The 27,143-nt window shown below is 47.3% G+C and overlaps 1 protein-coding gene across 7 annotated transcripts in view; it reads right to left on the bottom strand.

The window, feature by feature from the left end:
- Positions 1-27,143, bottom strand: part of LOC120512343 (DAB2 interacting protein) — a 156,917-nt gene that overhangs the window by 66,646 nt on the left and 63,128 nt on the right. For all 7 annotated transcript variants that reach the window (XM_039730509.1, XM_039730511.1, XM_039730513.1 and 4 more), the window contains exon 3: positions 25,141-25,259. In XM_039730509.1, the coding sequence (XP_039586443.1) occupies positions 25,141-25,259 (119 nt within the window). The remainder of the gene's footprint in view (positions 1-25,140; positions 25,260-27,143) is intronic.

Genomic DNA, 27,143 nt, shown 5'->3' with positions numbered 1-27,143 from the left:
GAAATAAAGAAAGAGTGAAGATCTGCTGGTGACCATCCCAACCCAAGGAAGGATCATCTCTCCAGAGCCTTCTCTCGGGATTTCAATAGGGACAGAAATTAAGAGACAGAATGGTTTGGGTTGGAAGGGACCTTAAAGATCACCCATGTCCCTCCCTCCTTTCATGCTCAGGGACACCTCCCACTACCCAGAAAGGGAAAATACAGTCTGCCAGAAAATGCTGCATGGCATGGAGAGCATTTCCTGGCGTTACCTTTTTCTCTGGATATAGGTTAGCACAACTCTTGCATGAAGTAGGAGATACTTTCAACTTAGAGTGGAGGAGAAGGACCTGAGCCAACACCAACAGACTGGACCTTTCTGAAAAGGCCACATCCCAAGCAGACCTGTCCCCAGACCTCCCAAACAGCAACCCCGATAAAACCCCCAGGAAGAACCCACAGAGCAGAGTCTTGACATCCCCCTCTCCCTTTTTCTGTCTCTCACATTTCTTTGGATTCAGCGTTATCTTTGTAAGGACTCTCAGCATGTTTTACTGGTGTCAGTGCCCCTTTTACCAAGGACAATCTGCATGGAACATTTTGGAAAGCAATGATTTAAGAAGCTGCAGGCAGCATGGCAGAGTGGCTGACGAGCCATCTCTGGAAATCAGAAGGTGTCTAAAGAGGGTGTTTACAAGCAGAACGCTGCTAAAAGTCTGCCTTGGTTGCAGATAACAAGGCTGAGACAATGACAGATTTCCTTCCCCTGGCAGCCAAGAGCAGCTCCCCGTGATTGCCTCGCCGTGTTTATCCAGGATGCTGGGAGAGAGCAGGCACCAAATATGCAATTAATTGGCAGTTTGCAAGAGCATATTGCCTAAAGATAAACAGAGTGGGTGATCGTGTCGTATGGAAAACGGCTGAGTGCTGCAGATGTAGTGTTGACCCAGTTTAAAAAAAAAGAAGTTTTTTTTGTTCTCTTGGAAAATAAATGTACTGAAATGAATACTTTCTTTCCTTTTGCGTGGTCCCTCTGGCCTTTGAATATTTCGTGTACGTAAGCCATTCCAGGTTCTTTCTTAATCTGGAAGTACATAGTAAATTATGAATTAGCTGAAAAGTTTTCCTGCTGACATCAGAGGAGCAGGAGGGACACTGTGACACGGAGTTAATGGCCTTCACTTCCCAGAGCGGGTTTTGTGAGCAGGGGAAGACACGACTGGATCTAAGTGGGAATCAGGTGATGTGGAAAGGAACAGAACTGCCCAGGTCAGTGGATGTGGAGATCAGGTGCAGAGGGAGGAATGGTTTTTTCCAGAATCATGGAATCACAGGATGGTTTGGGGGGGAAGGGACACCTCCCACAGTCCCAAGCCCTGTCCAACCTGGCCATGGACACTTCCAAGGCTGGGGCAGCCACAGCTTCAGGGAGGATCTGGACCAGGATCAGGGGCCTGGCAAAAGGAGAGGGCTGTGAGTGGGAGGGACAGGCTCCAGTTTCCAAATACAGATATTGTCAGACAAAATGGCACAAAGATGACATGAAACCCAGAGTCAGGGAAGGAAGAAGATACAGGAGAAGTCTGAAAGCTACTGAGGAGCTCAGGATAGGATACACACTGTGGAAAATGGGCTGAGTCTGGAAAGGGAAGGGGAAAGGCAACCTGAACGTGATGCTGCTCAAGCTGGGAAGAGACAGAAGGGATATCTGTGACACCATCAGGGCAGCAGCACAAAAGCTGTGGATCAAGTGCAAGGCACAAATGCTAAAGAGAGAAGCTCTCACTTTCAGGAGATGGAATTCATTGGGAGGAAAGTCCTGATGTAGAATTTCAGACTGAATGTTTTGCAGTCCCATGCAGCAGTAGCAGGCAATGAAAATCAGTGCTCACAGGACAAAAGGACACTCTCCCCTCTCCTATTTTATATTCAGTGCTATAAAACTCAAGCCCAAAGCACATGACAGATCTCTCACTTCATTTTACTGCAACCACACTGACCTTACCAGCACTGGTCAGATCCAACAGGAAAACAAGTCACAACCTGGCAACTCCTTTGCAGGAATAATGCACTGAGATTGTATCTGGCCTGACCAACGTGATGACACCAAAAATGCCTTTAGAGAATTCCTGATCCCATGGGGAGATTGCTACAGCAGGCTTGGACTTGTGTTGCTGGATCCTCTGGCTGTGCCCTGGGCCCAGGCTCTGAACAGAGTGGATGGGGTGCACTGCACACTCCACAGGTGAGCACCTTCCTCCTTCCACACTGAGGTGATTCCAGGTGAATTCTTCATGCAGGACTCAGTCCAGGTTTCCTTTGCATTCCCCCAAAGGCCAGGCCTCAAGGAGGAACTGGAACACCAACACAGGAGCTTGGTGTTTCAGAAGCATGGCAAAAATTCAGCAGCTTTAAAAAAAATCTTTTTCTTTTAGATCAAAGTTTCTGTATTCGGGTACCTAAAATTAGCCAGCAAAATAAGTGACATTTTATTCAGAGATGCAAAATTTCCATTGATTTTAATGGATTCAGCATCCCAGAAAACTAGGCCACTTATTTATGTACCTACATAAGCATTTGAATCCCTAACTTGAAGGAGCCAAGTTTGTAAATGATGACCTTATGTTTTAAAAATCATGAGACAACTCTGCATGCATCAGTCTGTTATTCCCTTTATTTCTGTCAGCAAGGCTCATTCAGAGGTAGATTTAAGCTGTAAAATGTGCCTTTAAAGTTTCCTGCAATAAGGTCTCCTCTATTTAGCAAAACACTTAGGCACAGCTTAATGTCTTCCTGAAGAGAAGCACTTGAGTGAATCAAGGCTAACAGCTTCCTCACAGCCCTCCTTGAGATGAGGAACGAATCTCTGTCTCCCCACAGAAAATTGCTGATCCTGATGGGAATGGCTCAGCAGCCTTGAAGGCTCTCTCTGCCTCATCACTTCACCCAGGAACAGACCAACACTGCACAGCACTTGGGTCTACACAGCACAGCAAGGTACCAACACTGAAAAAAACCCTCCACAGGTGCCCCAGGCCAGGCTGATGGGGCTTGGAGCAGCCTGGGACAGTGGAAGGTGTCCCTGCCCAGGGCTGGGACTGAGCTTTAAGGTTCCTTCCAACCCGAAGCAGTCTGTGGTTCCAGGATTCTGCAGGGATGTGTGTTTTGGGCAGGGAGGGAAAGGGCAGCAAGAAGCAGCCAAACCCCAAGCAGGAGGTGTCCCTGGGGAGGGCAGGCGTGAAGCAGTGAGGCAGAATCCCTCTGCTGATGCAAAACCTCGACCTGTTCCTTACCTTGTAACTCCTCGCTGGTAATCCTGTGCCACTGTGAGCCCCTCAACAAACTGCCATGTGGCTGCTTAAAGAAAGAGCTGTATAATTTACCTCTGATTGTTTCAAACAATTGGCAGGAAACAATAGATAAAAACTGACAGGACCTTCACAGTTAACAATGCAACCTAATGAAGTGAAATACTGCTCAGAGAAATATTGTGACAGGTATCCATGGATTCAAATAAAGGGAAAGATGTGGTGGGGTAGATTGGGCTCTGCAGTCCTTCAGCCCTGACTGTGAAGAGGAATCACCAGATCTTCCTTCCCTCTGCCTCAGTTGTGTCAGGCTGGTTTGGTTACACAGCACTGAATGCAAGTTTGTGAAAGCACAGAAGGTAAAGAATCTCCCAGAGAGGAGCTAAAACGAGTTGAGCTCCAGTCTGCCACATTTTCACATTCCTGCAGCTGTTTCCAGCAGGATTTCACCACTGGAATGACACGGTCCATGGGAGAGAAGCAACGGGGGAAAACCCTGGGCTTGGGCAGACCCAGAGCAGGAGTGAGCTGCCAGCAGCAGCATTTGGTGCAGGTGCTCAGAGGGACAGCGCTGCAGGAGCTGGGCACAGGGGCTCTGGCAGGACATGGAACCTCGGCAGGAAGAGTTACTGGCACTGCACACAGCCACAGGCTCTTCCTCTTTTCCTTTATCTCACAAATTGCAGCTCAGAGCCTGAATTATTCAGAGCAGACTCCAGTGACAGCTCCTTGGAGCAGGGGGACACAGGCACAGATGGCAGCTGCAGTTCTCCCTGCGCAGGCGTGTTCGACCCCAGGGGCTTTGGCTGGACAATTAGCACAATTTGTTAAGCAGGCAGGAGGCAGCGAGGTGGAGCACACATGCAGAGGGGGTGGAACTGCCCCTCTCCTCGTGCTGTGCTCACAACAGAGGATGCTGAGATGAGCTGCACCCCTGCCCTGGCAGGGGACAGACCCCAGGACGGACTGGGCTGGTTGTTTGGGGGGTCCCCCACTGGCTGGGCTAAAATGACATTAGAAACTCCAAGATTTAATGACCAAAAGCACTGTCAGGGAGCTGTTCCCTGTTGTGATCTTCCTGCAGGCAAGGTACAATTGTCTCAGTGTGCTGTGAGGAGGCTCTGTGCACAGAGCAGGATCAATAACTTGATGATAAATCTATCTATACCTATATCTAGACACTGCTGACTGTGACACAGCCCTGGTCATCCCTCACAACAAGGTTTCTGGCTGCTTGGTCCCCCTCCATGCTGCCAGCCTCCTTCTGCCTTGGCCACAATGGAGACAGACATCAGGCTGCAGCCTTCCCAAAAAATCACAGGCAAACAGAGCATCTGGACTTTGAGGCAAGTTAAACACTGGGAACTAATTTGGTTTCCATGGTGAAGGACTGTGAAGTTTCACTTACCCTCGGAAGAATGGGAGGTTTCCATTTGCTGGCCTCAGGTAAAAGTACAAAGAAAATTACATCTGGATGGGAGTGGAGACAACTGACTGGGAGAAAACTGCAGGAGAAAATGAAGGGGGAAATGGTGCAGCTCCAGCAGCACCAGTGTGTGACACCAGTGTGATGCACCCTGGCCAAATTTCTGTTATTACCTGTCCAACTCTTTTACAGAACTCAGTGAAGGACACCCTGACCTGTGGTGGGAATGTGCTCCAGCAGCTCTGAGGAAGCAAACAGGCAAATCCCTGGGAAGGCAGGGAAGGGAACTGTGATGTGTGGAGCACAGAGCCACGCAGGGCTCAGAGCCCACGGGGACCCTCGGGCCCAGGGGCAGATCCTCTGCATCCACGGCCACTCCCTCTGCACACAGTGAGTTTGTTTATCTGCTCTGGACAAACCCAGAGAGGGAACATTTTAAAAAGCATCTGCTCTGCTCTCAGCAGTCCCTCCCAGCACCAGGATGCAGCATTCCCCAATAATTTCAGCTAAAGCTGTTCAAGGGAATGTGAGACGTGCCAGGCTCTGTGTTTCTAATGGAAGCTGACACTGCCAGCACTGGAAATCAGATGGGAAGAAGTCCTCAGACAAGGAGACTGATTAAAAAACATAACTGACAATGGCAAATAGCTTAAAGGATTTAAAACCCCCAAAATTAAATCCATCTTCAACCCAAAAATAAAACACATAGAAAATCTTTACTTTTATGCAAGTCAAAGTTAATTTAAAGGCAAGGCAATACTCTAAAGGTCACATGGATCTTTCACGTATCCATATACCTGATAGTCAAGGCTCTCTTTTCGAACTGCACTTGAAATTAATTTAAAATTTACTGATGTTTCTGAACTCATTCAACTAGAACTTCACAGAAGAAGGCAAATAGGGGCAACTGGATCAGATCAAACATCATTTTCTGGGTGGCAAGAGGGAGGAATCCTCCTGCCTGGAGCACTAAAAAGGTACCAGGAAGTCTTTGGAGCAGCTGCCCCTCTGCCCTGCCCCAGGGACCTGCACCCAGGCACCAAAGGCACCAGAGTGCCTCCACTGCCAGCCCACCTCCTCACAATTCCCTGCATGGCACAAATATTCCCACCAGGAATGGCACCAGTTTTGTTTTCAGCATGTTGCTCTCTCTGGGTTAAGCAGAACTTATGTTCCATTCACAGAAGAAAAGTCACTCTCTGTGTGAGAAAACACACAGCAGGCTCGAGTGTGACACTGCTGTTACCACACCCCAGCAAAGATGAAAGAAACAATAATAATAGTAACCAAAAGTTTAAAAACATCTCTATGCATATTTCACTATGACAGAGATTTGCATGTTCATCTCCAAAACTGGGTGAAAAGAGTCTTAAAATATTGTTTTTGCTATTTTAACTGTAAATACAGGAAGCTTTTTCTGTCTCTACCTACTCAATGACACCATTTCAAGACTTTTTTTTCCTACATTTTTGCTAGACAGAAAGGAGAAAAATAGAAGTAAGGAAAGAAATAAAGTCCTGGCTTTTAACTAGTGAAAACTCAAAGTAGTCAAAGTTATATAATAATCCTATGAAAGTGGGGGAACTTATTAGCATGGAGTGAATCAGAGGAGGTTCTGGAAAAGCTGCACAGGGCAAGTGCCCCTGAGCTGTGGCTGCAGCCAGGACAGCACTGAGGAGGGAATCTCTCTGAACCAACGTGTTTGAAGGCTGCAAACAACCTGGATGTTCAGTTTGGTCACTCACAGCTTGGGGCAGCCCATAAAGACCTTTGTGTGATTAATCTCTCAGATACAGCCCCAAACCCCAAGTTTCCAAGGCCCCTGGCTGCAGCATTGCTGGTCCCTGGGGAATGAACACCCCAAACCTGCCCCTTGTGCAGCTGCCTGGTGTCACCAGGGCACTGTCCCCCTCCAGGAGCAGCAGGGGCTGTTCCAGGCAGGATCAGGGATCAGGGATCAGGGATCAGGGCTCTGGAGCTCTCATTCTCTCCCTGTACCCTGCCTGAGCCCAGAGTTTGCTGCAGCCACCACAACACAATCCACCAGTCCCGTGTCCTCCGGATGCCATTAATAAATACTAAATGAAACCACTGGGAAAAAGGGAGAAAAAATCTATCTCCAACGTTTTGGAGCACATTGAGAGGCCAATAGCAGCTGCAGGCCCGAAAGGAAAGTTCTGAGGGGCTCTGGGAGCAGCAGCTTTGCAGCGGCACACAGACAGGTTTGCTGGCACTCCTGCTGCACTAACAGCCCTTGTTTCACTGGGATGAGGGGGGAACAAATCTGCTTCCCATCAGCTTTCCCATGTTTGGGCTGTGGGAAGTATTATTTCTTGAGGATGAGGCAGTTTATTGGCCAGGGATATTTCCAGTGAATTTATTTTGTTGTTGTTGTGAATTTGGATTAGAGGCATCTCCTTCCTCCCCACAATTGCTGGCAGCGTGCTGGAAAGATATGATTAATTAAAGTGTGACTATGAATCCACTCAGAGGCTTAGAGTTTTCCTCCTCTTAAGACTAAATAGAGAAAGGGCCACTTTACAAAGTTCAGACCTTGAAGCAGATTTCAAAGTACACTCAGTTTAGCTCAGCAGTTTAGCTCAGCACAACGAGGAGGTTCAACCTTCAATATTTAAAAGCTATGAGCCCTTGGAGAGAAGAGACTTCTGCTTCTGGTCCAATTCCAAAGACAGAAATAAATAAATAAGAGATAAATAACCAAGGCCTGCTCAGAAAGGACTCCAGCAGCACAGCAGAAATACCCTGCTCACCTGGGGACTCCTCTTTAGCCTATGTGACATTTTTACCTTTGTAAGCAGCTCAGCCACGAACACACACAGTCCTGAGGTTGCAGATTAAAACAACACATTCTGGCTCTTGCTCTGCAAGAAGCCACTGGAAATCCTGGAAGACCTTCAAAACTGAGCAGTGTAGTACTTGAAAAGGAGACACAGCTTGACTAAATTGAAAAATCTGAATTTCCTAACATGGACTTAAAAGGTGCTACTGAATCTTTAATGACTGCAAGACAGAGTTGGCTCAATCTGAGCAGGGCTCAAGGTCTTCTTTTGAAGAAGTCAAACTTAAAAAAAAATAAAATAAGAAAAATGTCTGCTACATTCTAAGGTCACAAAGGGTTCCATGAAACTCTGAATCTCTCCCAACTCTGACTTCCTAAATGACAGTCACTTGTGAATCCCAAGCACCCACTTCAACCGAGCATAATTAGCTGGGGAAGGAAAACACACCAGCCTGAAAGAGTCCTTCTCTAACAAGAGGTTGTGAGGGGCAGTGTGCTGCAGAAACAGATGGAAAATGGGGCTATTTATTTATTTCAAGAGCACAGAATTCCTATTCATTAAATGTTACTTTTAAGCTGTTTGGCACCCAGAGTTTCTGACTGACGGATGGCTCGGGGGGACGGATCGAGGGTGGGAAGCTCAGGTTCTGTTTCATACTGGTATCCATGGGTCATTCCCAGCCCACTTTTCCAAGCTCTCACACTAATTTCCCACCACCAGTATTATCTTCAACCCCCACAGTCAGATCCTCTGCATCACTAATTCTGTTTTAGACAAGAACTCTGGCTCTTCTGTTTCAGACAAGACAAGGCTACAGTGAAGCACCTGAACAGATGAGCTGTAAATTTAGATGGTGCAAGACCAAAAATATAAATTTAAAATTAAATATTTAAAGGGCAAAAAAATAGAGAAACTCTTTGAAAGAATAGCCATTATTAGAAATTACAAATCTGCATGCTAATTTATGTGGTTACTATTGACATTTTCTTTCTAATTCAGCTTTTAGCCCTTTTCTTGCATGCAGATAAATTCTAGTTAAGAGCATTGTGATGTGCAGAAGGCTTAATCCAACAGCAACCCCCTAATATGCAATTTAAGGATCTCAGCTTCATTAATAGTCCTAGGAGCAGCTTGTTTAACAGATTATTTCATGGGGCTGAGTCCATCTGAGACACTGGGGACAGGAATTGCCTTCCCACAGCCACCCTTTGGAATGCACAGGCTCCTGTGGGGATGGAGCTCCTTTCAAGGGCATTCTCCACCCTCAGTCCATTTACTGGACAGGTAAAAACTGCAGAATCCTGGAGAGGTCTGTTTCCCAGAGATCCCAGCATGATCTCTGCAGGCATTTTGATAAGAAAATGAAATGAATACCCAAACACTCTGCTTCTCATCAACCATCGATTCACCTACTGGCACTTTCAGTAATAAATTAGATCAATGTAATTATTGTGTGTGCACACAGACGTCAAATCACAATCACTATGATCAGATCAGCTGGGTGTTTCCTAGAAAAACAGTATTTATCCATATTTGATAGAGGAGAGAATGTTCATCTGCCCATCCAGAACCCAAAAGAGACAAGCTTCCCAATGAGGTTTGACGCTGTGTACCACAAACTAAATCCTGAAAATAATTTACTCTGGGAAACAAATGCATTATTTTTCTATCCAACCACTTCCTCTTCAATAGATCCAACTATTAGAAAAGCCAAAAATCCCCCCAAACTCTGTAGCTTTCAATGCCCTGGAGCAGGTCAATATTTTGTGGGCACAATGCTCACCTTTGTTGACAGGCAGCAGCTGAGTTGACACAGAACCCCAAAGGAAAGCACCAAGACCCCCAGAGAACAAATCCTGCCCCCACAACAGCCCCCCAGACATCCTCCCCTGCTCCCCCATGAACCTCCCTGCTCTCAGACCCGCCCTGGGATCCTCTGGTGCCCCTGGGAAGCAGAAGAGACCTGGTGGGTGCTTGGCTCCTCCAGCACATCCTCCAGGCAGGGTCAGGGCTGGGCAGCTGTCCCTGCTTCTCCAGGCAGCTCCAACTGACCCGTGGGGGCAGGCAGGTGAATTCCCAGTGCCTGGATGCTGCATCTCCCCACCTTGTCTCCTGTTTACCTGTCAATTATCCCCCTGGAATTCTCCCACCTCCCCCTGTTGACACCTCGGCTGTACATGGTTATGAAATGCACGCTCTGTTATCTGTCAGCGACCCAGATAAGAGCCCTGCCTGAGCTCCACGCTCCTGCAGCAGCTCAGGAGCTCGTCCTTCCCCGGCAGAGCTGCTCCCCAGCTCTGGCTGGTGCTGCCAGCCTGTGCTCAGATCACACATCAGGGCCTCGGCAGACGCCGTCCCAGCCACCAGGGCCCGAGCCTACTTTGCTGCCTCCAATTTAGCTTGTTAACCATTCCCAAAAATGAGTATATTTTAATTACTGTTTTCTGAGAATTGGGATTATTTTCCTTCTAAATATATTCGTCTGATTATCTCCAGGATGAAATTCATTTGGTTAATTACCATCTTTTTAATTTGTTTAAGACTGTGTTTCAGTTTCCTGTGCTGTAACACCTCCCTGCCAGCTCTGCCTGCATTTATTCAGTGTCTGACAGATTCCTATCTCAGAGAAAAACAGAAGGTTTCCATAAAAAACATGCAGTGCCCCAAGCCCTGCAGCAGCCTGTGATCCCACCTGAAATCAGGGGAAGGAGGAGCAGAATTCAAACGTAGGACCCTCTCAGCCTCCAGTTCCACTTCCAATCCATGCACTCAATCCAAGCCCTCCTGGCAGACACCCCCTCATGTAACATCTCATTCATCAGCCAAACCACAGCACTTTGTACCTGGATTATTCTACTGTCATCTTATTACTACCCCAAAACAGCAACAGACAAATTCCAATTTCATTACCAAGATCTTGATTCCAGTCACTGATGCATTTACTGGAAGAACCCAAATGTAATTTTATTTCCAGTTTCCTAGACTGTCCTAATAATAAAAAATAAAATCTTCCATGGGTAATGCAAACGAGACCAATGGAGACATCAGGAGAAATTTCAGATATTGTTAAGCCAACAGAAACCCCACCCAAAGGGAAAGGTCATGGCACCTAGTTAAATTATATACATGGTCTTGAACAGCAGGAGCACCAGGAGAGCATCCAAAGGCTTGGGAAGAGATGTTTACATGGAGAACAGGGACTGTCCCAGCTGGGTGGACAGGAACTCCCTCTGCCATGAGCTCAGCCAGGCTGACTCCCACCTCAGTTTGCAGGGTTTGCACAGCAGCTCCCAGGGCTGCCTGCAGTCCTTGGCCGTGCCCCAGCACAGCCCCGGGGCTGCCCCAGCTCAGCTGCACCCACGGTTCTTTTCCATGCCAACATATTTCCATCTTACTCAGAAAGCTGTTTGTCCCTTAATAGGGCACATTTTCCAACCAGCTTTGTTGTTCTGCAAATTATGGGCTTTAAAGAATTAATGGTGGAATATAAATCAATTTAGTTCACTGAGAGTGTGTGTTTTATGTGGTAGAGGTTTTCAAAGAAAAGTAATTAGTTGATTTGGCATTTTAATCTTCAGAAAAATAAAGAAGCTATTTTTCTCCTAAGAGGATGTGTTTGAACACATAAACATATGCTGCATTTTCTGAAACTATATTAAGAAATATTATTTATTGGTTAGATGTGGCTGATAACTATTTCTATTGTCTCAGGAAGATTCTTTGTGATAAAGATTTCGCTACCAGGACTGCATTTCACTTTCCAAAAGTGAAGGCTTTTTTAAAGCCTGACCAGAGGCTTTAAAAAAAAAAAAAAAAGCCAGAGAGGTCCAGTTTGCTTCTGTCCCAGGAATGTCCCTTTCCCAGGGATGTTTTCTCCAGGTGGCCCCTCCTCTGTTTTGTGGAGACTCCATGGCCCTGCCCTCTCCCTCCTCAGCTGCACCAGGCACTGTCCGTCTGTCCACAAGCAGCAGACAGACACCAGGGAGGCTCAGATGCTGCTCTGGTGCCTGCGTGTGTGTGAGGAGCAGCTCAGGCAGAGCTGGGCTGGTGGAGAGCAGCAGCCCCCTCCCGGGCACTGTTGCATAAGAAGCCTCTGCTCTGCACTTTGTTCTCTCCCTGGCTGCAGCCCGAGTGTCTGAAGCCAAAGGGCTCTTTTGTGCTTTGGAGAGAATAAGCCTGTCCCACTGGTGGGTGTCATTGCCCTCCCGATGTCTGTGCCACACAAAAAAAGGATTCCACCTTCCTCCCTTTGCTGAATTTCCCACATTAACACCCTGGGTGTGTTCAGCAGAGCCAAAGCAAAGCCAGCCAGCCACGCATCTGAGTTTGCTTTCCCCCTGCTCCCCCAGAACAACTCATTTAACAGCAGCACAGCAATTAGAAAATCGATATTCCATTCAGACATGACTGTTTGGGCTGCAGCATCGCTTAAGGAACTTCTCTGGCAGCCTCATCTTTGCCTGGACAAAGGATAAGGCAGGAAGGACATTCCGGTGCTGGGAGATCTGATTGATTTAAGATGATTTCTCTTAAAGCCCACACGGTATTTGCAGACTGCTTCAGGTACAGGCAGTGTGGAGATGACATTCTCCTAATAAGCAGCTCTGTGCCAGGAGTGTGCGTATAAATACAGCTGCAGAGAAATGCAAGCTTGCTTTCTTGTTTAATATCACACCACCCACCTGAATAAAACAGAACCTGACACATGTCATAAGGAATTACTGGAAGAATGCAAGGCCCTCAGGCACCAGAGCCCCATTTGTATTCCAGTCGTATTAACCAAAAATAAAATAAATAAGTAACAATCACATCTTTGCCATGAAAGGATTTTCCAGCCATTCAAGCACTTACTACGATGCTGCTACACATTCCCGTGCTGGAAGTGCAAGGGCAGCAAAGGGGAGGGAAACACAGACAAAGCAAAGAGCAGAAATCACAATGGAGAAATTAGTGAGATTTGCTGCTTTGGAGTTCATGCTGGAAGGCTCAGCCTGGCCCAGCTCAGCCTGGCCCAGCCCAGCTCAGCCCAGCTTGGTCCAGCCCAGCCCAGCCCAGCTCAGCCCAGCCTGGTCCAGCCCCAATGTCTTCCCTGAGTTCTATAATTAGTATCAGTGATTATTCCAGCAGGATTCAGAGCCCTGCCCATCTGCAGAGTGCAGGGTGGGAGCAGCCTGCTTTGTTTTCATGTTATTTAAAATAAGAGCCGTAATTGCCAATTGTTGTGGTGGAAAACCACTCCCTCATGGAGACAGGCATGATGGAAAGCACTGTGTGGGCTCCACCTTTCCGAGCCACTAGGGAGAGTGGGAAAGCAAAAATTCCCCAAACTCTGAGCAAACCCACCCACCTTCCCCAGAAAAGTGAAAATCAGATAAATGGTTACTAAATTAAGGAGCAGGAACTCCTTCTGCAGGGAACACGAGTGCTGAAAGCCGTCCAACACAGGCTCCATCCCACATAGCAGTGCCTGGTTTGTTTGCCTGTGTGTGCTGTTGTGTAAGCCATAATTATGCAATCTCACAGTTTAGCACTGAGGACATTCCCAGCTTGTTCCAGCTCGGTAGCAGCAGCTCATGGCCATAAATGAAAAAGCCAGACTTTTCCCACAAATTTATTGACATGGAATAATGTGACCTCTTGTAGCATGGAAAAGGGCAAAGATGAGCTCTGGGAAAAGGGGGCACTGCTGGCCAAAATTACCAGCAGTGAACTTCCAGTTAATGCAAAATGAGCCAGCCATGGCAGGGACATGTGGAACCTTTAAACTGGTTCTGATGAGGTTTCCATAAATTGGATGCCCTGACACAGCAAAGTGAGAGATCTGTGACCTCAGGAGCAGCACAACAGACACTGCACTGAGAGAAAGCATTTCCCAGTGCACTTTCTGATGGAAATGGTAGATAAAATCCCTGGACAAAACAGCCCATCCTCAGTCATCACCACAAACTGCTGCACTGGATGACTTTTTTTGGGCCATTAGTCACCCAAGTAATTTTTCAACAAAAAAAGAAGATTTCTCAGTTGACTTTTTCAGGCAAAATGAGTCTGATTTTGGAGATTCACAAATAGTTGTAAATAATGGTCAGATGCCAAGAACAGCTGTAATCACTGTTTCAAACTATTTCATCTCCAGAGGTATCCAATGGGTTTTGAATATCTCTTTATGTTAACAAAATTTTAGAGCTGAACACAGTTAGGAGGAGTCACTTCCTCCAACATCCCTGGCACCCTTACAGGGAAGGATTCCCTCCCAATATCCCATCTATCCCCGTGCTTTCTCAGCCATTCCCCCTTGTTCTATCACTTGTAAAAATCCCTCTCTTAAATGTTTAAGGGAACTTGATATTTCCAAAACCTTCAGACTTACAATTGGACTGGTGGAATTATTTAGGTCAAGTCATGCTTTGCATGTTAATTTGAAAAAATAATCAAATCTAACATGAGTTTCAGAACATCAATGCCAGGAAAGCCAGCCCAGGAAATTATTGATGAGCTTTCAGAGAGGACTGAAGCAATTAAGAGTCACTTCTGGTTGCCTGAAAGCAGCTTGGTGACCTGAGTCCAGCTGTGGGGCAGAGAAAGGAAATCCCTGAGCTGTCTTTCAGGGCCACATTCACACACAGGAAGTTTTTTTCCCATTTCTAGAAGTTGTTATTGGAAAATGTCACTATTCATTGCTGGGGTTCCCAGGATGCAGCAGCTCTCATTACACCTAAGCCCTCTCAGCAAAGTACCAGAGATAACCTGGATGTCTTTGCTGCAGCTGCTGTTCCAGAGGCTGCACTCCCATTCCGTGGGGGGATTCCCATCATTATTGGCTCTGTTATTTTATATCTCGTTCCTCTGTGCAATGCTGACTGCAGATCCCTTCATTTGAACAAAAGGATGTGTCCCTCTGACACGAGCAGGGACGAGGAGTCTCAGGGATGGAAAGGGAAAAGCAGGAGCTCATGATGTGCCTGGGCTGTGGGCATGGAGCCCTGCAGCCTGTGTCCCAAAGGAATCCCTGCAGCCTGTGTCCCAAAGGATACCCTGGAGCTGTGTCCCCATGGAGCCCTGGAGCTGTGTCCCCATGGGATCCCTGGAGCTGTGTCCCAAAGGAATCCCTGCAGCCTGTGTCCCAAAGGAAGCCCTGCAGCCTGTGTCCCAAAGGAAGCCCTGGAGCCTGTGTCCCCATGGAGCCCTGGAGCTGTGTCCCAAAGGAAGCCCTGCAGACTGTGTCCCCATGGGATCCCTGGAGCCTGTGTCCCAAAGGAATCCTTGGAGCCTGCGTCCCTGCTGCTCACAGACACCCTGTGCTTTCAAGGTGTAGAAAAGATGTTTCTCCCAACAACATAATACTGTACATGAGCAAACACACTGAGCAGGGAATGGCTCAAAGTGATAAAAACCATGGAAAACAATTCAAGTGGAGTGTCTTTAGCTGCAAAAGACAAGGAGACACAAATAACGCATGGTAGAATCAGGAATGAATTGCTTGTTTCTATTTACTGTCTTTTCTAAAATGGCCAATGAATAGATAAGAAAGATGAAAGATAACAGACTTTATTAGATTAAAAACTCTCAGTGCTATAAATTATGTATCAGACAGTGCCTGTCTGTGGCACTCATTGATACGAGATGTAATTGAGACCAAAAACTTCACACCACTCAAACAGGATTATTGTTCTTTTTTGAGACAATGGAACTTTTTCTGCCGTTCAGAAGAGAGAACAAAGCTCCCAAGGCAGGGAATAACAGGGAGCTGGCCCTGGCTCATGGGCCACCCCTTGGACAGGCTGGAGTCCCTGTGTTCCTCCCTCCCTGCTGTCAGTGTGTACCTGAGGGTGGGTGGAGGCTCTGCTGTGTGAGAGGTTGGGACTGTGATTAATAAAGTCAGGGAGAGCCTCAACATGAGTGACTTTATCTAACGAGGGTGAGACACCCGTACAGAGAGAGAGCTTCAGATATAAAGGCATCAAGGCAAACTTCTCTCAAGTGTGTGTCAGAGCAGGTACAAGAGGGCCACGATAATGAAAAAAAAGACAAATAATTCTCTGCCCTTTTCTTGCAGGCTTCACTCAAGGACTGGAATTGCTCTGTGAATACATATCACAGAGCTGCCAACAGACTTGGGAGGCAGCAGTGTTATACAAAGATCATAAGCCACGCTTAAGAGATGAGAGTTTAAAAAGAATCCAATGCTGCAGTCAGCTGATTATTTTTTCTATCTTATATCTTCTGTTAGAACATGTTTAAACAGAATCAGAATTATTACCTGCTCTGTAGGACTCAAATGCCCGTGTAAATGAAGCTGGGAGTAACTAGTTAGAGGAAGAAGGATTGAGGAGATTAATGTGAGCTACACTCACTTCCCTAGATGGCTCAGAGAGCTTATAACAGAATTGGGATGCTGGAAAGCAATTAAAAGAACTAACTTAAATAAATCTCTAGTGCTGAAGGTTTGCCAGCATATACCTCTAAATTCTCCTCTGATGCAAGCAGGCCCCTTCCTCCAGGGATGTTCTAACAAGCTCTCAGACATCAGGATAATTATTGCAAAGTGTGACCCAGACTGTGGTTACTGGTATAATCAAAAAATCCCTCGAGGTTTCTGAATTAGACACAGTCTCCCTGCTGGAGCAGAGCTCCCAACTCTTGGTAACTGCTGTAATGACTAAACCTCCAATGACACTGTCTGTGAGTGGGACAGCCCTGCTGGGTGGGGGTGACCTTGGGGCTGCTCACCCTCATGGTTTCCCTGCTCCCAGAGAGGGTTCCTGGCAAGGAGCACACGCCAGGAGTGGCAAGGGGAGAAGAGAGATAAGGGCTCACAGAACCACAGAATGTCCTGAGCTGGAAGGGACCCACAGGGATCACCCAGTCCAAACCCTGGCCCTGCACAGACAACAATCCCACCCTGTGTTGTGTCCAAACGCTCCTGGAGCTCTGGCAGCCTTGAGGCTGTGCCCATTCCCTGGGGGAGCCTGTTCAGTGCCCCACCACCCTCTGGGGGAAGAACCTTTCCTGAAATCCAGCCTAAATCTTCCCTGGCAGAGCTTTGTGCCATTCCCTCAGGGTGGAGAGAGACAACATCTCAATGCAGTTACTGTGAGGGTAGGACATGGCTGGTGAAGTCCCTGCTCCAGCAGACCAGGCACTGCTGCTCCCTCACACCATTTTCCAAACAAAACATGTTCCCCTGATATTTCAACTTCTCAAAGAGAGTATTTGATCCCTTGGGGAAGCTTAAGGACTGCAGTGGATTTGCTGCTTTCTGGTGCACAGGGAACTTCCACTGCTGGGATGTAAATCCTTGCTTGGTGCTAACACGCAGTCTCCAATTTAAGCAAACAGGGAGCAGGGGAAGAAATGAAACACTAATTGCAATCCAAATTGCTCCATCTTCCATCCACCCCCTGCCAACCCTGCTCCCTAATCCATAAGGCCTGAGTGATGATCAGTGAATAATTAATTCAGGGGAGCTGGAGAGGTTCCTGCAGAGCCTCTGTGGATGAATATCCTGGTCAGGGATGGCACTGCAGAGCCTCGGGGTGCCCAGTGCCCTGCAGGGCACCCCCTGCACGTGGCCCTGTGCCACTCACTGATGACAGCTCGCTGGACAAGCCCTGCCTCACCCACACAGCACAAACAGCTCCCACTGGGAGCACTGGGGAAGGGCAGGAGATGCCAGGATCCGGGGACATCACGGACACTGCCCTGTCAGGAGAGGAACCATTCACATCCTGGTGGCACTTGGCCTTGCTTGGTGCCCAAGGGGATTATGCCCAGGCAGAGGATAAACACCAGACTCCAAGATGAGCAACAACAGCCCTGGGCCTTTCATTCCAATCCTCAGAGCCAGGCACTGGTAAAAACTCTGCTCTCACCAAAAGAATGTAACATATAAATCCTTCTCTCTCTCTCTCTCTCCCTGGATTCCCATCATCTAAAGTGCTACTATATAGCAACAAACACATCCCTAATGGAACAAATCTCCCCACACAGCCAGGACAGCAAAATATTAATAATTCAAGGTACATAGAGCTGAGTTATGGAAATCATTTGGGATCTGCTGCAGGCCTGCTCTGCACAGGGGTTCCTGCAGAGGCAGCACTGGGGGCTGGGATGGGAAATCCCCCCTGGACTGGGGGGCAGCTTAATCCCAGAGACATCTGTAAACGTGATGGAAAAGCTCTGGCTTTCTAATTCCTACTGCATTTCCATCCCTTGGAATGAGGGAATGCCACCCTCCTGCACATCATCAATCACACACAAGGCATGCCACAGCCCTTTCTCATAGAATTACTTATATAACACACGTGGATTAAAGCTAAATTCATATTTCTGGCTTTAGTTCAAATCTATTCAGTATTTTTAAACAAATTACATTTTAATTCCAACTAAAATGCATTGCTTTAATTCAATTAAAATCAGTTTTTGCTTTTTTTTTTCATCAAACCAGACCTGAATTGTGTGGAAGAGAGCCTAAGTGAGACATTCTGTAGTTGTACTTTAGATTTGAATTGTAAACACTGCCAACCAGATAAGCATCATAATACCACTATCATAAAGTATCCATAGGTGAACAAACTACTTGAAATCTCACTAATAACCATTTCAGAGTCTCTATAGCCTAAGGTTTTATTAAAGAACATGGTAAGGAGGAAGCATATTTTTTCCTCAGTCTGGTTTTTCCTTCCCTCTGAGCTGATGGATGAACTTGACAGAGTTATTTGGTATTCACAAGTCCTGAGCATCATTACAGGCAGTGCTCTGTACAAGTCAGAGGCAGCAGTGAGCTCCAGCTCCAGCTGCTGCCTCCAGCTACAATCAGCGAATTTCAGGGCCCGAGCACTGCAATAAGAGCTGGGATAACAAGGAACACACGTCAAACATCGGCTTCTCCAGCTCTGAACAAAGGCTTGGAACCCTTCCCCACCTCACTTCCCTCTCTTTATCCCTCACGCAGATTTTCCAATCGAGGTCTTGCAAGGTTTCAATAAAGAACAGAGCGGAAGTTGGTTTGAAAAGTTTTTTAAAGACATTCCTTCCTTCCTTCCAAGAGAAAAAACCATTTATTACTAAAACTAATTGGCAGTAGAAATGACAGAGTAGAGGGCAGCAAAGTGTGAGCCACCATGCAATGGATCTCTCCTAGGAGATGGGAAATTCCATGGAAGACGGAAACTGGAGGCAGATGTCAACTGGACATCCCTCCCCCAGGCCCACACAGCACGAGGGGCAGAAACTGAGAGTACAGTTCCATCCCACCAAACACAGCTGCACGTGCCAGAAACAGGGGAAGTCCCTGCTCTGCCATCTTCCCACTTCCCTGCAGCTACTGGAGCTGGTTCAGTGCCCCAGCCAAACAGAAAATCACCCCTTCAATAATCATTTCCCACTGAATCCACTTGCTGCCCCTCCCAAGATGGTGTGATGGGAAAGGAAAACGTGGGGAAGGGAGAGCAGGACTGCTCCTCTCAGAGTACCAGTGATGGTTTCATCAGGAGCAGTTTTCACTGCGTGCCAGAATCACAGAATCCCTGACTGGTTTGGGTTGGAAGGGACCCTAAAACTCATCTCATTTCATGCCCTTCCACAGACCAGGCTGCTCAGGGCTGGGGGAGGTGTCCCTGCCCACAGCAGGGGGATGTTTCAGTCTGGGACAGAAGTATCTCAGTATCTGTTGTAAACAGATGATAATCAGAAAAGCAGAGAAGAGTCTAGAAGGAACAGAAAGCATCCTCTGGTAGAAAAGCTGCAGTGATGGCATTTTCTTTCTCTTTTTTTCCTTTGAGGTTATTGACATGAAGAGTAATGCTAATGTAATTGCACTGAAATTCATGCACATGAAAACCTCACCGGGGCAAAGTCAGAATAAATGGTCTGTTTGGAAACAAAAATGATGCAATGGAGTAGCAGTATCTGTCTTCCACCTGGAGAGTGTCAGAGGAGCTGTCACCCGGGCTCAGCCGGTGCTCGAGGGACACGAGCAGAGCTCTGTGCTTGTACCCCTGAGGTGTGCACTGCTGCAGCACCACATCCCAGCTGCCAGGCAGTGACCACACGAGTCAATAAATGTGTATTCAGGCTGGGGGAGCAGCAAAATGAAAGCAACATCCTTGTATCCATTAATCAAGCAGATCCTCGGCGGCGCAGACAATGCCTCGCGATTGTCGGCGTTTCCCAAACATCCCTCATGTGCTAACCATCTGCAGCTGGAATACAATGCTTTGATTACAAACGTCAAAAAGATAGAGCAGAAAATTAACTTCTCCTTATTTAGTAGGTTTGTAGAAATGTGGCTTCACGCTACACTAATTCAGTGCCCTCGGTATGAAAACTCCCCATTACGATGTCTCGTCAAATTAGAGCCGACGATCCAACGATGTCATCCCTCTCCTCACACAACGCTCTATTTTGTAATTAAGCAGGACAGGGAAACAATGGCCTTGCGTATAGAGAAAAGGTCAGGGATGCAAAACATATTTTTGCAAGCTAATTGTAAGATGCATGAAGCCAATTATCCCAGCAGTGCTGCATATGCCGGAGCAGGAAGGATTTTCTGATTTTGCTCCGTGACTCCGAGTGGAGTCGAGGCGCCGGCTGCACCCCGTGGGGCACGGGGCTGTCAGGAAGCAGAGAGTGCAGAACGGGGAAAAAGGCTGTGAACATTCTGCCATGATTCTATGAAAATCATTCCAGCCTCTTAGCCCTTCCCCTGATGTTTATTATGACTTGAGGAATTACCAGGAGCTAATACAGCCTTTACTGAAAGCTACGACCCCCTCTTCAATTAGGAAGTTGATTTGGATGTGTAGGATAAAGGAAAGTGTTTCTGTATCCTTTGAGAATGGGGAATGCATCTACCTCAGGCAGCTTCTGATGCAAGTTCACAGGTGTTATATCTGCAAAAGTCAAATTAACAGGAGGAACAGCTGGGACCTTGCTGCTGCCTTGGGAGAAGCTGAAAGGCCCCACATTGCTTTCAATCCATCTCTGTCCCTCTTGGAGTTATGATTCTTTCAATGTCTTCCAGAAAAGTCTTTCCAAATGCCCTCTTTCCATTAACAACACTCTCCTTTTTAAAGCATCTAAACTTCCCGATACCATGAGAAGAAGATGAGGAACATCACATCAGGTTATGGAGAGACATGCTAATTTCTTCCTGCATCTCTCCTTCAAAGCAGCTCTTTCTGATTTTACTCCAGCCTCTTAACACAGCCACTAATTAGAGATCAGTAATTAACTTTCTGGTTCAAGAAATATTTTGCAAAGGAACCCCATTTAAAGGCTGATTTGCTTATTTCAGGACAAAGCACTTGGTATAAATGCAGGTACTGCATGAGGCCAGGCTGAATTCTGAGACTGTCCTTGAATCTTGATTTTTCTGCTGAAACCTTTTCCCTGATGTGGGGGGAGTGGGGACAGGCACCACCCCTGGCATGAATGGCATGCAGTGTCACACGAGGGACTGCTGCATGTGCCTGGCTGTGCAAGATGTTTTATTCTGCATTTCAGTCACTGCTGATGGGGCTGGATGGCTCCCCTACACAAACTGCACAGTGTTTCCTCAAGATCTTCATTGCCATCAAAACCAGAGCCTGGCTGTGTGTAGTGAGGTGTCAGTGCCACCCTGCTGGGGTTCCCTCTGGTGTAGGTTTCCCTCTCAGCCAGCTTCCCTGGATAATACCATTTAAGCAGGAGCCAGAAGAGGCAGCAGTTGCTCACACAGATCTGAAAGGCCTCCGTGGTTCTGGGGTCTGCCAGTGCCCTACTTCTGCAGGATGAGTCATTCCTCTTTCCAATTCCAGAAAAATAGAGCAACTCCATCCTTCACCATGCAGCACTCACCAGATTCTCAGCAAATTTAACCAATTTCACCATGCCTAAAAATATTTGGCATATCAGGTTTGTTGGGAATAAATAAATTAGATCTCCAAGAACTCCCAAGCTAAGTTTGCTGCAGGAGCAGCATCAGTTCCTGGTGCACCAAAACAAACTTTGTGCACATGGAAAGCTCCTACAACAGACAGCATGGGCACTAGAGTAGGAATTAAATGTGCTGCAGTACAACTTGTATAATTCCTCTTCCCTCTAGGGATTAGAAGCCAAAATTTTGGATGGGCTAAAGACAAAAATGAGTTTAAAGAGGAAGTCTCAGTAGTGCAAGTTGCTGCTGTTATTAATGCAGGGCTGTACCCCTTCCAAGGCTGAGGCTCATTTAACAATCAACCATATGCTCAGGCTTTTGTAGTGCCAATAAAAGCTTAAATAGAATGTTATCTCCTGGAATTATAAAAAACAAAAACCTTGCAAAATAATCACAAATGTTGGTACTCCAGAGTCCCGTAGCATTAAATGGATTCTCGGTGCACTGAGGAAAGCTGTCTCCAGCAATGATCAGTTCAGGGATTCCACCAGAACACACAGTTACCCAGAGTACCCATTTTTCACCAAATCAAGACAATCTGAAGGCACTTGTTCACACAGTGTTACTGTGGCCTGCCCTCTCAGTGCTGGTGCAAAATCACCTTTGCCACTACCAGAAAATCATCAGCAATACATCCCCACCAATAATTACCAACTGCAGCTGAACAACCTTCTCTCCCTTCTCTGGCTCTACGCCCTGTGCTCCATGGCCAACCCAGAAATTTTCTCCATCACAAATTTTGTAGGAGAAATGTGGGTCCAATTAAGAAAAATCCATCTGCCAAATGCTTGATTTGTGGCTGATTCCAGAGGCCACTACAAAGCCAAGCATTCAGTGCTCCACGATAAAAACTTAGTGAGCTGCTGTAATAAATCAGGAGGCAGGAGACATTGTTAGCAAAAAGCCACTTCTTGGAACCCTTTTTAGCTCTAACAAGCAATATAACCAGCCAGCAAATTGAAAGAACACTCATTCCACAACCCTCCTTTAGATCTCATATTTACATACTCTGATTGTACCATATTAATGCACCTCTCAGACAGAACGTGAGTTACACTTGCTGTGATTTTGCTTCTTTTACTATCAATAATTGTATTACTGTTACTGTAACAGGAAAAAAAGACCAGTACACACAAGACTGGCAAAATTTGGCCAAATCCATCCCTGTGAACCCCACGGTAATTCAGTGAAATATATTTGTTTACATTCTCTGCCCCACACACAAACCACATCCGTGTCATTATCTGCCTGAACATGCATGTGCACAGTTCATGTATTTCAAAAATTCACCTGCAGGATAAACAGGACATGCAAGGAAGGGAAAAATAAGGAACTAAGAGGCAGCAAGAGTCCCAATTTAGATACAAAGAAGCCAAGTAACAGAAGCCTTTACCATCTACGCTAGCTCAATATTTCAACCTGGAGTGTTTTGACTGAATTTACTGCACTATTCATTTTGCTGTGGCATTCCCACAAGAATTGGCCCACGCTCCAGAACAGAGCACTGTTATAATGGTGACTTCCACGAGCAGAGGAGTGGTTCCTGAACAATCAGCTTCGATACAAGATGGAGTCAAGAATCAAATATTTAAGAGGCGAATATTCCAATACCAAATGCTTCTCTGAAACAGTTCTTGGATTACAAGCAAGAAAAGCACAGCAGCAAATGCACGAGAACGATCTGAGAGACCTGAGCTCTTTCATGTACATTGTGCACGTACAATGGGATGGGAATGTTCAGAAAGATAAAATTATCTTCTGTAACCAAAGCCTCGCTGCATGACTGAGAGGCCCAGCTGCTGCTCTGCTTTCACCTCTCTGAGAGCAACAGTCCCTGAGGCCAAGCTCTCCTGCAGAGGACTCCTGCTCACCTGACAGATCTGACACTGCCCTGGCAGCAAGGGACGAAGAGCTGCTGTCAAAAGCCTCTGAGGCCCAGTGTCCTGCAGCTCAGGGATGTCTGTATCACAGAGGAAGTGCATTTTTGAGAGATGCCTGCCTAACAGAAGGTCTAGTCTCGGGTATCATGAAGGCATCATTCATTTTCAGTTTCTCATACTCATATAAGCAAATCCTTGGTTATTCGAGGCTGCCAAGTGCCACCTCTCCTTTAATCCACCCTTTAAGCTCTGCAGGATTCCCCGAGCCTCTTTAAGGAGAACTTGCAGTACATCTGGGTTTTGGGAAGCCCAGCCAGCTCTGGGATGCTGTGCTGGGAGGGCACGGAAATTACAAGGCTTAATTTGGGAAAATGACTCTGGCTGCAGGGCTGGCCAGAACAGTTAATTCCCATGTCCTATCCTGCCAAGTCACAAACGAAACAAAACTCATTCAGGTAGAAGGGAAACCTTGCCTAATCTGCCTGTTCTTGGAGCAATCAGCAGCACCGGTGGCACATTCCACATTCCCGGCTCCGCTCGCTTCCCTCTGGAACACAGTGCCCTACTTCGAGCGTTTGGGAAAACTGCAGCACAGCAATCAAACCAACTCTGTCTGCACAAATAGTAATCCCTGAAATCTTACCCGGCACTAACCAGCACAATCATCTCACTTGCAGAATCCAGAAGAAAAAAGCTTAGGAGGCTGCAGTAGGTCAGGTAAGGAAAAATCCAAATTGACAATTGCTCTTTGTGAGCTTCAAAAGCTCATGGCCCCTCCAATGAATAAGTACAGCTAAAACAAAGTAAGTTGTCATTGCTTTTCAAAGCGAAGCATTTACTCAATGGGTTCTCAAGTACCATCCTGGTGTATTAAACTGCTCTGCTCTGAACTGGTTACATCAGGTCCAGCCTGGAGGAATTTTCTGACAGACTTTTCCTAGCACTCCAATATTTCTGTCACTCCCCAAAATTATTTGTGTAAGGTTGAACGATCTGCCTTTTGGAAGCAAACCACTGGTTTGTGGTTGGTAAAGGAATCTGCCTTCCCCAACCATGACCTTGATCTGCATGTGAATTTACACACGAATTTACCTTGAACGGTGCCTGCCTCATACTAACATAATCTACACAGACATAAATACACACAAATCCACTAAAGAGCTGTTCTACTTCCTAACCAGCTGAAGAATCTCAAAGATCGCATTTCTCTTCTATTTTACTTGCAGTTTGCTCCAACACTGGCCATCCCACGTGAAATGCTTTATCAGATCCATCTGCACGTTCCCTGCAACACATCCCTGCCGGGCTGAGCTCCTGCCATGGCTCGGGCAGAGGCAGCAGCTCCGGCCACACGCCGGCTCCATCTCCGTGTAATGACGGCAGACAAGGCGGGATGGAGACGTGTGTGAGGGGGAGACAGGGATTTGGGCAGATTATGGTTGTTTTTGTTCCACGGCATTGTTCCTACCGTGTGTAACCCAGTTGTGATCGGTGCAGTCCAGTGCGGGAGCATCCCTCCCTCACCTGCATCAGTCGGCTCTGGCTGCTGCATCTCTCTGCTATTTAGGTGCCGGTGCCTCAATTTAGGATTTATTGGGGAAGAGAAAGCAGAGCAGTCAGGCTTCTCTGCACCTGGAATTTAACCTGAAAAGGGAGGGCTTGCACCGTACCCCCAACAACAAATTAAAACTACCCCTCTTGCAATTAACCAAGTCTACTTCTATCAGAGATGCAGCCTTTGCTCTGAATAAGATAAGCAAGATCTTAACAAGAGCTGGAAAAATCAATATCCTCCTGGCTCCCACACCCTCCGCGAAACGTCCCCTTACCTTTCATGGTCCACACTCCTGAAGCCAGGTAAAATGTGCCGGAAGCTGCTGTTCCTATCGAGCTTCGGTTGGCTCTTTGTCCTTTTGATGGAGCCTTTAAGCCGACGGCTGAGGAACCCCTGTGGGGTGAGACAAGAATACTAAATGACAAGGCAGAGGGGAGCGGGCAGCGGGTGCAGCCGGGCACGGCGTCCTGGGCAGCTCCCGCATGAGCGGCGCTGGCAGCGCCCGGCGTCAGCCAACATCTGCTCCCGGCGCTGCCGCCGCGGCTGCGGCGCGCCAGACTCCCCGAAGCCTCCGTTGCCCCGGCAACCATCAGCTCCCATAAAAACCCCGTCTGAAAGACAAGACTGGCACATGGCGGCTCTGACGGGAGCAGGGGCTGGGCGCGGGTCCGGCCGCCCCACCCACGCCGGGCACACGGGCACGGAGCTCCGCTACCTGCTCGGAGCCGCCCGGCTCCGCGGCCATGGCCGGGCTCAGCCGCTCCGCTTCCAGGCATGGAGCTCCATACAGCCCGGCCTGCGGGCTCGGGGTGCCGGCACCACCTTCCAGGAGAGAGCCCGGCTCGTTCCTTCTTCTCCGCCGAGCCTCCTCCCTCACGGAACATAAGTCACGGCTCCTGGAGAGCTCCACAGCCGAGCCAGCACCGAGCGTTTTAATAGCAAAGCTTCTAATGTGTTATTTGCTTATTGTTAGGAGTTAATGTTCTACATAATCTGAACATTACATTTAATCTGTCCGCTAAATAAGGCAATAAAAGCATAATACTGTTGTGCTGGGCAGCATCTGCAGTGTATGAGAACGGTGCGAGAGGGTCAAGCACTTTGGCCAGGAAAAGCGGGGGGCATTTTAAGGAGAAACCAGGATTTTGAGGCAAAGCCTGAAGGAGTGTTCCTTCTATGGACCATCACGCTAAAGAAACAGATAGCTCCACATGAACAGCTCAGCAAACCCCCGCAGAACTGAGCTTCTGCACATACCACTTCCCTTCCCCAGCCTCAGGAAACGGGGAAAACATCCATGGATCAAGCCCAGATTCTGACACGGGTGAGAGTACCAGAGCAGCATCCCAGCCATGCCCACAGCACACCCTCTGCTCCAGGCAGGAGCCGCAGGAGTTTCTCCACTCAGCATACAGGAATGGATCCTTAGCAGCTCACTTTTACAAATGAATACCTTTAATACGTCTTGCAGGGCGATAATCACAGTCTAACTTCCATGGAGCCTGTCATTTGTTCATGCCATTTAAACACTCCTTCCCCACCTCGGATATTCATGCTCACATTATGTCTTTCTCAAGCTGCAAAATCTCCCTGGGCACTCTGTGTGGCTCTTATTATGGAAGTGACTTCCCTGTTCGTAAGTGCACCAAGAATTTCAAACATCTAGATAACCAAAGGTGTTTCACATTTATCAAGTGCCACTTTACTTACAAACGAGCTATGTAACATGCATCTGTGTGGACTGAATATTTCTCCGGGAGCTATTTGCATGACTCAAATAGCAGGAGGTATAACACACAGGCCATCACATTGTACACTCTGTCATACTGCACAAAGCCAACGTGGGAGATAACAAAGGCCTTTTCAAAAGGGTTCTGTCCCTGAGAAATACCTTTAGAGAATTTTATAGTACAGAGAACATGGCTGTGAAAAGCAAATTTGAGGATTTGCATTATCTAAAGCATCGTTAAGATATTTCCCTCGGTTCTCAGACCTTAGCCAGCCTCCTACTCATGGTATCAGTGTGGTATCAGCCCCATACTCATGGTATCAGTGCGGTATCAGCCCCATACTCATGGTGTGAAGTGTGATATCAGCCCCACACTCATGGCATACTGTGGAATCAGCCCCACACTCCTGGTATCAGTGTGGAATCAGCCCCACACTCACCCTATCAACTCCCCACGCTCTTGTTCCTCTGACTGGACCAGACCCCGCTGTGGACCCTGGCCAGTATTTGCTGGGAAGGGAAAATCCAAAGCACACGACTGGCCAAGC

Source organism: Passer montanus, unplaced genomic scaffold (assembly GCF_014805655.1).
Source record: "Passer montanus isolate IOZ18808 unplaced genomic scaffold, ASM1480565v1 scaffold73, whole genome shotgun sequence".
NCBI classification, from domain to species: Eukaryota; Metazoa; Chordata; class Aves; order Passeriformes; family Passeridae; genus Passer; species Passer montanus.
Note: the sequence above shows the minus strand (reverse complement) of the source record. Positions and strands in the feature narration are given on the sequence as shown.